Genomic DNA, 13,625 nt, shown 5'->3' on the forward strand with positions numbered 1-13,625 from the left:
GGTAGGGCTGGGTCCTCCAAGGACGCAACTGCCAGGACACAATCCTCCTGGATCACAGTCAGCAGGCAGGTGGTGTAACCATGGTGGGACCCCGGCAGATCCGCTGCTCCTGTTTAGGCAGAGAAGGAGGGACGCTGAAGCCCGCAATGAGGTATGAGTTGAGGAGGATCTCTGGCAAAAATATCCTTCTCGCCTCCAGGGCCTGGACGTACTCCCTCAGGGCACTCTCTCTCTGAGGAGGAAATGGAGCCTTGCATATTTTAATGTCGGCGGTCTGCTGCCTGCTGTTAGGTTCTTTCATTAGCCAGTTCGTTCTGTCATTAATATGAAGACAGAACCCAGGTGCAGGCAGCAGGTATACACAAAATACTTTATTTAACAAAAAAATAAAAACCCCATGAGGGGGTAAAACAAGGTAAAAGCAAGCAGACTAAATACTAAACAGACAAAAACCTAACAAGACCTTTAGAAACGTGGCTTTCACAATAAACGGTAGAATACAAAACACATGGTATCTTACAAAACAAACTGCTACAAGACAGCAAACACAAGAGCAATAAAAAGGAAGCAAATAAAGAGAGCAACAGGTGCAGATATACCATTGGTGATCTTTCCTAAACGCAAATTGACAAGTTGCATAGGGCCCACCACACCACTAGGGGGCCCCCTTTATCTCAAGATAATGTAAATGCCATTATTCCAAATCAAACTCGCCTGACGTTATCCCCATAGAAAGGGCTCTACAGTGCAAGTATTTCACTCGCATGTGCGCCTAAAATAGTTATGTGCGAACTTGTAAAATAATTTAGGAGCACAGTGCGCGAGTGACAGGCTGTTCTCAATACACTGAACAGCAGCGCGATGAAGCGAAGCATACCATTGATTTCACGTGAAAAGCATGCAAGAGGACAGCGTTGCAATGTTTCACATGGAAAGCAAGGAAGATGCCGGGTCATGATGTGAACATAACATGATGACGTAACTTTATTTAAATGAAAGCAACGATTCGCAACCAATGAGCCAATCACTGAAATAGTGTGGGAATGTGCGGGAAGTGCTGGATATTAAGTGAGAGAGTCAAGTGACAGTGCTAAAACAATGCTAAAAATGTTATAGCCATATGCTACTGCAACACGCATCAAGACAGATGAGCGATCTATTCATCAAGCCAACGGGCAAACTGCCGCATATGAAAGTGAAAGTAAGTCGTAGATAGTGCTGCTGTGACGGATCGCAGTTGATCCGTGATCTGTACAAATCACGACCCACGGCTCGCATGCGATTTGCGGATTAATACGCAAATTTAAATAGGGAAAGTTTATAATTTGCACGTGTTTCAAAGGCTTGCAAATGTTTGCATTCAAGTGATTTTAAACAATTTAACCCCAAAAAGGCACTAAAGTAGGCAGCTTTGTGTACGCACAGACACACGTGCTGAATGTGTCCGGTCCAGCTTCAGTCAGACCTGATCAAGCCTATGCCCTTCAAAGATCAGAACTCTTGATGTGTAAAGCGAGAGCTGCGCTACTGTGTCTCATACTGTAGGCTAGTCGATTAAAATACATTTGGCGAATAGAGCACTGAAAACAACGTAGTGTTTTTATGTTGAACGACTGTATATGCTGCGCCGTTTGGAATTCGCCCTCCGTCTGTGTGTGTGCGTGGGTTTAAGGGCACTCAAAAGTGTACACACGGAGAGACGTGTTTCAAAAAAGCTAGCAAACATAAAATCTTTCTGTTCTTGACAGGGCACATACAAACAAAATGATCTCCACAGTTTTCTTTTTCTAATAAAAACATGTGTTTATGTTTTAAGTGTATAGATTACAGTCAGAAACTAATCCGTGCTTATTTGGTCTTAAAGAGACAGTAACCTCAATTAAGTCATTCATGTTAATCAAACAACACAAGACAAAGAGAAAATCACTTCTGTAGCTCTAAAAAAATAAAAATTATATTTAATTTATACAATGAAGACGTGTTATTTATTTGATTCTATTTCTGTAACTAATGCTAATTTCACACCTTACTTAATGTGGAACTTTGTTCTTTTTATAAATGTATGTAATTTTTTTATTTGTTGTTAGATTTTTGCCAACTCTTTTTATGCTGATCTAAAAAATCATCCGATCCGTTCCTCAAAAACCGTAATGTGATCCGATAGGGAACCGATAAGTTTTCAGCCCTGGGTCCGCCCCAGCTTTTAATTAAATTTTTTTTTTTCAATTTTATTTTTATTTGTGGCAGCAATAAATATATTTTTGTATGCATATCATGTGTAGTGATTTCTTATTTCTAAGTAATGTCTAGTTTCTCCGTCAATTCTTGTTTGCGTTTATTATTTTTTTGCACTCAGCGGCTGCCATAGTTTAGCCTGGTGCAACCAGACTCTCGTACAGTAATTTCATTTGTACAGAGAGTCTGGCCACGCTCCATTGCAAAGCATTACTTCCGTTAAGGAGGGTCCTCTGTTGAAGTTTAAAACTATTGGATCTGCCCAGAGTCACTCTGAATCTGCCATAACCAATCGCTAACGTTTGGTCGTGACGTATGTCACTCAGTCTGGCGCAAGACCTCAACGTCTGCGTTCTTAGCCACTCCCCGCTGTTCGCTGATTGGACCTGCAGATTTTTGCCGGAGAAAACGAAACTCTACACAGCAGTCCCAGACGTTGTTCTGAAGCGAAATGAAAATTAAGCGGAAGAACGTAGGCCAGCCAGGCTATCCATAGACTACTACGCCATCATTATTTTACATGATGCATCGCCGTGCCAAAAAAAAGAAAACACAGTGTGAGAGGTTACTATAGCGGCTATCTACATGAACATTAGGGATGGACGAATATAAACATAAAAGTGGGGCCTCCAAGAGAAAAGAGAAGGCGGAGAAGTTAGTCACGAGTCAAAAACTAGAGTTCTCAACGGGTCAAAAATATAAGCAAATGAGTCGGGTCGGGTCGGACCTCGGGCTTAATCTTTTACGCTTCGTGAAAAAAATATATTAATCATTACTGCTGTTCACCGTAAAGAAAGTCTGGTCTGGCTGCTGCGTGCATCACAGAGAGGGGCGGGGGATAGCAATAAGCTCCGGCGCGGATCAGCAACGGATCCAGACCGGAGCTGCCGGCTTCAGAGCGGATCAATTGCGGATCCGCCCCGGAGCTTATTGCTATCACTGCGTGCACGCCTGTTGTCTGGAGAAGAAGAGATGGAGAAAAGTAAACTTGCCGCAGATGAATTCACCGTTGCTTGCTACTACAGGAGGAAAAGCCGCTGGCTGGGTACATGTTTGAGTTTTTTTTATTTATTAGTGTGTAATTTTTATTTAAGGCATATTTATATAGCCTATATTTAAAGTTTATTGTTTCAGTTGTTTGTTTTGTTAAAAGGCGTGAACATTAAAGCTTGATTTGAATTCCCGTCTGCTGGTCATGATAAAAGCCTATACGTGTATGAGAAAAAAAAGGCAGGGGGGGTCGGCGGGGTCAGGCCGCGGGTCGGGTTCGAACTGATAATTCACGTTGATGTGTTACATCGGGTACAGGCCGGGTCGGGTTGTAATTTTCAGGCCCGTTGAGAACTCTATCAAAAACTACGCAAAACATTTAGTTTTTCTTTATTTAAATCTACCCTTTAAAGTAAAAAAGTAAAATAAATATATTTGACTACCTTATAGACCAATTTTGTGTTTGCAAACAGAGATGACGTTTTTTGTGGGCGGAGCCAAACTGGTTGCAGAAAGTGACTGCTCCGCAGTAGGGTTGTGAAGTGTTTTAGCATTAAACCGTGATTTTTCTGGATCCGGTGTTCTGTCGAAGTCTGATTCCTTTATGTTTCCCTTTAGTGCAATGTTTCTTATAGCGTTTTAATCACATTACGTTTATTTTTTTAGATAGATAAAAAGTTTAAATGGCTTGGCTACTGATATGCATGTATGTAATGTATATGTATTGTTCTTTTTTGCAAAATCAAATATTTTTACAGTCTGAATCGCTAAAGTACATGTAAAAGCAATACTATCATGTATTATATATAATAGCGTTTATTAAATATTTCATAATTTTCCTGTTTTCTATTATTTCTTCCTTAATAAATTATAATTGTAACATGATAAAAACGCTATAAGAAACACATGGAGGGAACAGACTTCGACAGAACACCGGACATCTTCTCTACTTATTTTCTATTCTAATTATTAAAAGATTTCCAGATGATTTCCTTGCTCCATTCTGTCCGTTTAAGGGCTTATTGTAATCATAAACACCTACGTTTATCTTCAAATTATGTCTTTGACGATGGTATTCTATAAAAATGAAAGCCATCTTTTTTGGCATTCTTATTCTGACACTTAACAGCACAACCGGACATTTTCCAGTGAGTTATCTTGCTCTTTTCACTCGTGTCTAATTCATTTCCACTGTTTTTCTGCAACCGCATTGCGCGCGCAGCTTGCAGTGACGTAACTGTGACGTCTACTCTAAATTGGTCTATAAAAAGTTTATGTTGTTAACAGACTTGCGCACCACAGTTAACAGTGCCAATGGGCAAGGTTGGGGGGGGCTTTGGCTTAAGGGGGCCCGTTCATTTTTTTTGCATATGGGCCCGGGACTCACTTGCTACGCCACTGATAAAACTCATACTTTTGAAACAGTGCTTTAGCTTTTTTGGTTAATATTTGCTGAAATATAACTGGGGTAAAATATAATTTAATATAGCTACATAACGGTTTTTTCCCGTTTTCATTTTAGCTTTTCTTGTGCTCCCCCTTGTGGCCGTTTGCTGCAAGAGCCAAATGGTAATAGTTCAACTGAACATTGCACAAAAAAGGTGTAAATACTCAACACATGTATTACAACAATGTAACTTTTTGTATAGCATTAACTCATAAACTGCTTTTGATTATAACTTTTTGATTAACTTTCAAAAATAATTAAAAAAGTATTCACAACATTCTGCACTTCATGTTTAATATGTTTTCAAATATATAGGCCATTCTGCCTTTACATTGTAAACTACATGTGGACATGACTGTTGGAGTTGATGATCAGTGTTCTTGTTTATTATGCTGTGGCCTTAGGATCAAACCCAAAGTGAAGTAAGGGTGAAGCTAAATTTAAAATACATTATCTGTTGGAAATGAGCCTGTTTGATTTAAACCATTGATGGGTCCAATATAAAAATTTTCTGGGTTAATTCATTTAACCCAAAGTGTTTGTCCCTTTGCACTGGGTTAAGAGACTGTGGGTTTGAACCCTGCTTATGGTGATGTCCAAACTGTTTCTGATATGTCAAGTACAATGTCACTTTTTATGCATCTTTGGTATTGTACTTTTGCATTTACATATATAAAGCATGCAATTAATTTATTCTTGTATTTTTTCTTTGCTTGTACAGTAAACTCAGCAAATAGTAAAGTGTGAACACTCTACTACTGATAGGAAAACATGCCTTATCTAAGGGTTGCAGCAGGTTCTAATCAACTTAAGTTTGATGCTGTGTTTTCATAAAAGTATGTCTGATGTTGTGCTTTTTCGTTTCACGGCATTCTGCTAAAGTGTGAGCTCGATACATTTGTATTTATTTTTGTATTATTTAACTTGTCTTTAACAGTACGGAAATGTTAAACAGAGAAGCTAGGGAATTCAAATAGCGATTAGCGAATAGTAAATGTACCCTTACTTGACGTCTGTTATGTTTCAATCAAGATAACGTTAATTCAAAGTATAATTAACGACAAGAAAGTTATCCACTCTTAAAGGTTTATTTAACAACACGCGCAAGCTATGCATTACATGATTATCAGCAGGTGCAACCATAGATAGCTATGGGTGCAACAACTTTAAAGAGAACATGGACTACAGCGCCATCTACTGACAAAAACACAACACAACAACGTCATATTGCACATCCGTCTGTAGGCGTCAGTATAGTGCAACCACATACACGGAGAACCGCCATTAATCAGCAGCAGAAGAACAACAAGCAACTGCGATAGTTCTTGCAAACTTCCAGGCATGGCGGAAAAGAAAATAGCAGGTATGTATATATGTTTAGATGTCTAAATGAATTGACTGTGGATTGTGCATGAAACAAAAATAAACGCTACTCTCACGACTAAACCCCGCCAGTTAATTTTGAGCATAATGAAAACCGCCTAGACGGGCATCAAGCAGTCCGTCTAATTCCCTGATATTGTAAATGCTGCTGTGTATTAACTTGTTGTTAAACGACGTTTTCTCCCAGTCCGCTCGCAGGACCCGAACCAGCGGCGCGTACTGGACAGCGCCACGCGGCAGCGCCGTTTGACCCGCCAGCTCGAGGCTCTCGAGAAAGACAACTTCCAGGACGACCCTCACGCGAGCCTCCCTCAGCTGGTCAAGCGGCTGCCGCAGTTCGACGAGAGCAACGAATCCGGTAACGAACCAAGTCGGTGTTACGGGCCAAAGCCCATGCAATTGCACGTATTGAAAATATATTTATTAAGAAATGAATCCTACTCTGTCAAGTTGAATGTAACGTTAGTTGTTTCATCATTGATCTTCTATTATGTGCTTATACTTAAAGGCAAGCGGAGGAAGAAGACAAGGGGTGATCATTTTAAACAGAGGTTCCGCAAAAACTTCCAGACTCTTTTGGAGGAGGAGGTAAGTGATACTCTAATGTTGTTTAGGATGCTGTAGTGGAGATCGGCTCAGATCTACTTCTGTAGGTTTACTTCCTCCAGAGTCCAGACTAACTGTAATAAAACAAACCAACTAATCACGCAGTAGTACACGTTTTACATAACATTACAGTAATAACAATAACATTTGAGGGCAATGGAAGTTACAAATCAACCCAAAAGCAAAATGTTTAGACATATTACAGTACTGAGAATTCCTGCAGAATACTATTTTGAGTGGCTCGGTGGGTAGCTCTGTTGCCTTACATCAGGAAGGTCCTGGTTCAAGCCCCGGCTAGAGCAGGTGACCTTTCTGTGTGGCGTTTGCATGTTCTCCCTGTGTCAGCGTGTGTTTACTTCAGGTACTCCGGCTTTCTCCCACTGGCCAAAAACATGCTAGTTAGGTGAATTTGATATACCGAATTGCCCCTACTCCAGCTCTATCTAACCATGGATGCTGCAATTGTAAAGAATAAATAAAGAATACAATATCATAACTTTTTTTTAAAGAGAAATGTGACTGTGACGTGTTCACCTTTTTTTTTCTTTCAGGACTTGAGTGTCAGCGAAGGTCCAAACTATCTGACTGCCTGTGCTGAGCCCTCTAAGCTTCCTCAGAGGCATTTCTGTGCAGTGTGTGGCTTCCCTTCAAACTACACCTGTGTGTCGTGTGGAGCTCGCTACTGCTGTGTCCGATGTTTAGGAACGCACCATGAGACCAGGTAACACAACTGCTTGTATATGTCTGCATAAAAGTAATTTTTTCAAGTATTCATATTTTATCTGTGTTCTTCTTTGGAAAACATACATTCACTTTGCTTTATAGTCTGTAACAGACCCAAATGATCTCTGCTGCATATTTGCATTTTTCCAGTTGCCGAATATGTTGCTGTAGTTAATGTAGTGATTAATTTTATTTCTATCACGAACTATTGTGTTGTGTCTTATTAACTCGCTGTCATGCATTGTGTGCGCAACACTTTTATCTCCCTATTTGCGTTTTTCCCCTTTCCCTGCTGTTTTTTTTATATATTTTACTATGTTCTTACCTCAACTTGGATGAATTAATAAAGATAGGTATTATCTTTTTCAATGCATGCACTTAATCTTTGTACAGCGCATTGTGAATGTGTTAGCATTTAGCATAGCCTCATTCATTTCTTAGGATCCAAACAGGGATGAATTTAGATGCCACCAAACACTTCCATGTTTTCCCTATTTAAAGACTGTTACATAAGTAGTTACACGAGTAATTATGGTGGGACAATATAAAACGTGGCGATTTTTTAAGTGGATAAAAATGAGAACTATATTGTATGGCGGAAGAGCACTAAAGCCGAAGGTATACAAGGGACATGCGCGTATGTGCACCGTCATGACCTCATTTTCATCATCAGGAGGGTCCGTGGCCATCCGAGTGCTGCACAAAATTTGAGACCGCGCAGACAGTCCGTGTACGACTGCGCATGGAAATGTTGAGACAGGACACTAGGGTTGTTGCGGTGACAGAATTTTCCCACCGGTTAATCAGCGCGTGACCAACCCGGTTTTACCGGGGAGGGGCTTATAAATGCACAGAAGTTCGCATTTTACTTTCACTTTTGAATTAGATGCAACTGTTGTTTAAATCCAGCGCTTGCGTACGCTGCGTTAAATCGCGTATGAATTTGCGTGCAAATGCGAGTGGAACAGCTGGTTTAAGTGCTTGAGTCAATGTGCGCAGGTACTTCTGACAGAAACCCGCCAGTCCCAAGCAGAGCAACCGGCTATTCCTCCATAAAGCGCTGCTTGAATGATGGGTTTATTATTATTCTTAATGAAAAACACAACAACAAAACGATCTCGCCTATATTAAACATCATATATGTATCTTATAACAAAAACAAGTAAGCACGCGGCTTCTGCCATCGTCTGCTCGGCGCAGTCTGACAGCAATAAAGGAAATCTGACACCCGCAGCCGCTGCTCTGTGATGACGCGAGCCTAGCAAACTCTGACTGAAAGAAATTAAATCTGACACCTGCTGCTCTGTGACGTGATGTGCGTTCAGCTTGGCTGAAATCAGGGAGAAGACACATTCAGTGGTAAGTGTTTGCCAGGGACGTGCACAGGGGGGTTGCTCAGGTTGCCCGGGCAACTGCCCATATGCCCTTCTCGACTCAAGTTGCCCTTCCGAGGTGGAAAAAAATAAATTGTACTTTTACTTCGTTTACACTATGCAGCGTTCCTTCGTTACTGTATTTTAATTAATTACGAAATTTGTATTTTATTTTTAAATTGCTATCTTGTGTTTCTGGCGTATTCGCGAATTAATGACTCGTTTGAGTCGATTCCTTACAAAGTGTTGCAAATAAACGAGTCTTTTGAGTCGTTTCTTTACAAAGCGAATGGGCCAAACGTTTAAATTGGTTCGCGAATCAGTTTGAATGAATTGTTCAGATCGCTGCAAAAACGGAATCGTTCGAAGCTGTTTTACTCGTAACCTATGTAGAAACACGCAGAATATAACCAGTGTTGGGTGACGTGGAAATGAATTTACCAATCGTTTAACTAACAGCAAAACTTCACACATGTACCCGCCATTACATACACGCGACCTGTTCGTCGTCAGACACAGTTAAACGCGTGCAACCTCCAGAAGCATTGCAGCACAGATTGAAGAAAATCCATCGATGATTGACGTCTGATTCGCTGTATACTGTACTGTATATGATGTAAGTGATTCTCACAAAACACACGTGACATGACAACGTAAGAAAACATGAGTTTTGTCTAAAATCATTTTTATGTAAGTGTAAACTGTCAATGTCCTCAGACCATCTTAGGAGATTCCAACTTTATACATATGCAAAACTGTTGTCAGTTTACTTGTCTGATATTTCAGCTATAAGCTACATCAACATTGAGACTAGAGTTAATTTGTTAATTTGAAATGCTTGTCTATTCTGTGTTTGTATTCTTTTTTCTGTACTGTTTGTGTATGTTGCAGTTTTACACATACTGTAGAAGTGCCCTTCATAAGTTTTCTTCTGTTTGTTGTGGAGTCAAGAAATGTTTAAACATAAAAACATGAGACAAAAGTACAGAATCTGTCATATTATTTTTTTTTAATGGTCACTGAGCTGTGTCCTGATTGTTTACAGATGAAAAGCATAAAATGTGTAGGATCAGTTTGATTCACTTATGTGCATTTGTGTACAACACACATAAGTCAGCATTTAATGCTGTTGTTCTTTGTTGTTAAAGCATGTATGTGTTGAAACATAAACAAAGGTTAATAAAATGTGACATTCTAAACTTCTGACATACTGATATTTATCTTACCAATTTCTGGTCTCCACAGCAAACAGAAAAATCTTGTCTTTACAGTTCTGATACTTATGGAGGGCACTGTATTGTGTGTGTGTGTGTGTGTGTGTGTGTGTGTGTGTGTGTGTGTGTGTGTGTTTGCGCGTGTATATCTAGATTTATTTTTTCATGAGTAACTAGTAACTCGCTACTTGAGTATTATTTTCATTGCATACTTTTTACTTCTACTTGAGTAATTATTTATTTAGTTACTTGTATTTTTACTTGAGTAAAGTGTTTGGCTACTCTTTCCACCTCTGTTAAAATCTTCATGAATCTAGGCTGAGTTTGCCACAGTTAAGCCTAAATAATCAGACAGATAGCAGCTAGCTACAGCTTGGAGACAAGCAGCCTAGGCTACAATTTTTTTGGTAGGCATTAGGCAAACATGTTTGCTGATTTTAATAAAGACCATGTTATTCTCAGTCCTTCATATAGGCCGTGAGTTAAAAAAAATTTTTTTGGGGGGGTGCCCTTTATTTAAGTCAGAGCAACTGCCCCTAAAAATTCCTGTGCACGTCCCTGGTGTTTGCTATCTCTAACGAAACTAAATTATTTAATTACAAGAAAATATCAAAACGAGGGTGAAAGACGGTGTCGCGGTGGGCAAGTGATCTAACCGGTGAGAGACTGAAGCACCGGTAATCACCGTTTCACCGACTATCGCAACAAGCCTACAGGACACTACACTACAAACGATTACACAAAGGCAAAAGACAGCATTTGCACACACACCATCATCTTTTCTTCATTTATTTTCACTTCTTCCAAGAACAGAAAGCTGTGGAGCATTTTTGTCACCTTAATGTTTCATTCCTGTTCTTTGTTTTCTTGTTGTTTGTTTCTAAACTTTGTTTGTCGTGGTGGATCTGCTACTTTTCTTCATCTATCCAAATTTTTGAGTGTACTGTAAATGTTGTAAATCAGTGCTGCCCTGATAGCCTGGTAGAGTAATAACTTGATTAAGAAATTATTTGAATTGCGTATTCGTGTCCAACGCGGCCATCCACGTGTAGCCGCGGGGATTATACTTGGAAAAGTGCGCGGACGAGCCGGAAGTGGAAAAAAGTATACCCGGCCTTTAGTTTGCAGCACTTCAACCTCAGGCAAGAGGGGTAGTAGTCAGGAGTGGTAATGTTACTGTGCGCCGAGGTCGAAGTGCTGTAAACTAAAGGCTGGGTTTTTTTTTTGTGCCACCATACTTACTGGTGTAACTACTCATGTAACAGTCTTTAAATAGGAAAAACATGGAAGAGTTTGGTGGCTTCTAAGTTCATCCCTGTTTGGATCCTAAGGAATGAATGGGACTAGGCTAAATGCTAACACATTCACTTCGCGCTTTACAAAGATTAAGTGCATGCATTGAAAAAAGATAGGTATGTATTAATTCATCCAAGTTGAGGTAAGAAGAACATAGTAAAATATAGAAAAATGGTGGTATTACTCCTAATAATTTTGGACATTAAGGCCATTTCTCAATCCGAAGGCTGCAGCCTCTGCAGGTTGCAATGCAGGCTGCATGTGTCATCAAGCCTGGTTTATTTATGTTAACTGAGCATTACATTCGTAAATCATCAGCATATTCCAATTTATGATTAACTAAGAAAAATAGTCAAAACTATAATTGTTAATATTCTGAAATAAGAAGACAGTCTTCTTGATTACGTATGCAGCTAACAAATGCCTCTGGAGGTTGCAGTCTTTGGATCTTTTAAAAGTTAAGATGCTTTCTGAATTACTTATTTCTTTTCTATGATGTTTTCTTTCATTTTAAGGGGAAACGTCCACATTTCTAAGAATTGTCTTAGAATTTTGTCACTAGGAGCAACTCTTTGCGCTAAGATTTTTCATCCATTCACGGCCTGGTATTTTATAATACCTGTTGTTTTATGCAAATTTCAGTGAGACAAGTTGTTTTGGGAGATTCTGCCTGTGAAAACCCAGCTCATGTCATTTTTTTTGTGATTTGTTTTATTATACATAAAATCAAATCATCCCACATAATATGTGGAAATATATCTTGAAAATAATATTGAAATATAACTTGAAAATAATATTGACTGACTAAGACCATGTCAAAGTTTGAAATGTCAAAACATTGATGCTCCTAATCTCATAATAAGATTATAAGAATATAGCCTGGATTTTACATGTTTTTGCTTGATTTTAAATCTGACTCCGCTTTCAGCATTCCCAAAACAACTGTATAAAACATGTATACATGTCTATCAAATACTCCATCAGAGTTGACTTTAGTATAAATGCTATTTTGTCCACAAGGTGCCATAAAGTACATTTACGGGCTGTGCAAGGTCAAACATGAGTAATTGATGTGCTCTGTTGTTTCAGGTGTCTGAAATGGACAGTGTGATTTTGTCATCTGCGCTGAACTGCGTTCAAGCAAAACAAGCTTAAAATTTGGGTAATTTTATGATCATTTTATGCTCGTTTTCCAGTGTCAAGTGTTTCCCCAAAAATATCTGCATTTTTACCACAGTCAGTATTTTGACAGGGATTTATCCATGGATGCAAAAATGTCTTCTAAAGTAAACAAAACTATAATAATTTGATAAAATAGATCAAATGTGTCAAAACAAGAGATGTTATGTTACGGGTATATTAATTAGATAATTTATGGCAAATTAGCTTTTGCTTGTTGAATATATGCAGATTTGCAAAGGGAAAAAAATTCAAGTTGGCAAAAGTGACAAAACCATACTTTGCTGGTACAAGCATCCAATAAGTTCTTACATAATTAAATTACATATTCGTGTATTTCCGATTTATTATAATAAAGGAAAGCTGCTTGTAAAATAATTTTTATGTAGAGGTTTGTACCTAAATACAGTTGATGAGTAAGTAAAACTGTAATGTAAATATGTGTACAGTATGTTAATAACCTTTTGTGTAAAAACAAATAAATCTAGAAATTATACAAATGGCTAATAAGATTTACTGGTTGGATATTCCACATTTGCCTCTGAAGTACCAATGTGTAGAGGGTTTTTTTGTTGCACTGACACCATGTGGTGTATATGCAGCATCACACAAAAGCAAAAGTGTACATTGGGACACTTGAGAGAAATTCATATAGGGTACCGAGAAATATTCTGATGGTTATGTGGTTTTCGTCCATGGGGTGATAAGCTTTTAAATATTAGAAAGACTTGATAAGTATACTAAAATGAAAGGAGTCTTCATTTCATGTGTACATGACTTTGAACATTTCTTTAAAGTATTATTTATTTTTCAATGAGGTAAAATTGATTGTGCAACTTCAGTGCATTAAAATACATAAGCAATTTATCATCAGTGTTGTTGAAATATATCTGAAATAGAAAGATAATAATCATAACAGACCCCAACATATTATTAAATTTACATGGTTTCCACATTAAAAACTTGAAAATAGAATTTCAATAACAAAAAATGTTGTTTTTCTTTTTCCGAACTAAAAATTAATTAATTGTTTTTGTATGTTAATTTTATAAACATATCTAGTCAGCACACCCAAAGCTCCAAAAACACACAAAAAAAATTTGGTCACGTTTTATATTTGGTGGCCTTATGTACTAACATTAAATAACAGCAAGACTATGGAAATACAAATTTTTTTCT

At 38.4% G+C, this 13,625-nt stretch overlaps 1 protein-coding gene across 2 annotated transcripts in view; it reads left to right on the forward strand.

The window, feature by feature from the left end:
* The window catches only part of znhit1 (zinc finger, HIT-type containing 1), a 299,763-nt gene extending 286,178 nt beyond the window's left edge, over nucleotides 1–13,585 (forward strand). Inside the window, exons 2-6 of one of the 2 annotated variants that reach the window (XM_065267232.2) lie at nucleotides 5,979–6,035; nucleotides 6,243–6,425; nucleotides 6,564–6,643; nucleotides 7,213–7,382; nucleotides 12,357–13,585. In XM_065267232.2, coding sequence (XP_065123304.1) covers nucleotides 6,014–6,035; nucleotides 6,243–6,425; nucleotides 6,564–6,643; nucleotides 7,213–7,382; nucleotides 12,357–12,378 — 477 coding nt within the window. In that variant the 5' untranslated portion in view covers nucleotides 5,979–6,013 and the 3' untranslated portion in view covers nucleotides 12,379–13,585. The remainder of the gene's footprint in view (nucleotides 1–5,978; nucleotides 6,036–6,242; nucleotides 6,426–6,563; nucleotides 6,644–7,212; nucleotides 7,383–12,356) is intronic. The other variant, XM_065267233.2, reaches the window with a different exon arrangement.
* Nucleotides 13,586–13,625: the final 40 nt, after the last annotated feature.

This window comes from Paramisgurnus dabryanus, chromosome 5, assembly GCF_030506205.2.
Source record: "Paramisgurnus dabryanus chromosome 5, PD_genome_1.1, whole genome shotgun sequence".
Lineage (NCBI taxonomy): Eukaryota > Metazoa > Chordata > Actinopteri > Cypriniformes > Cobitidae > Paramisgurnus > Paramisgurnus dabryanus.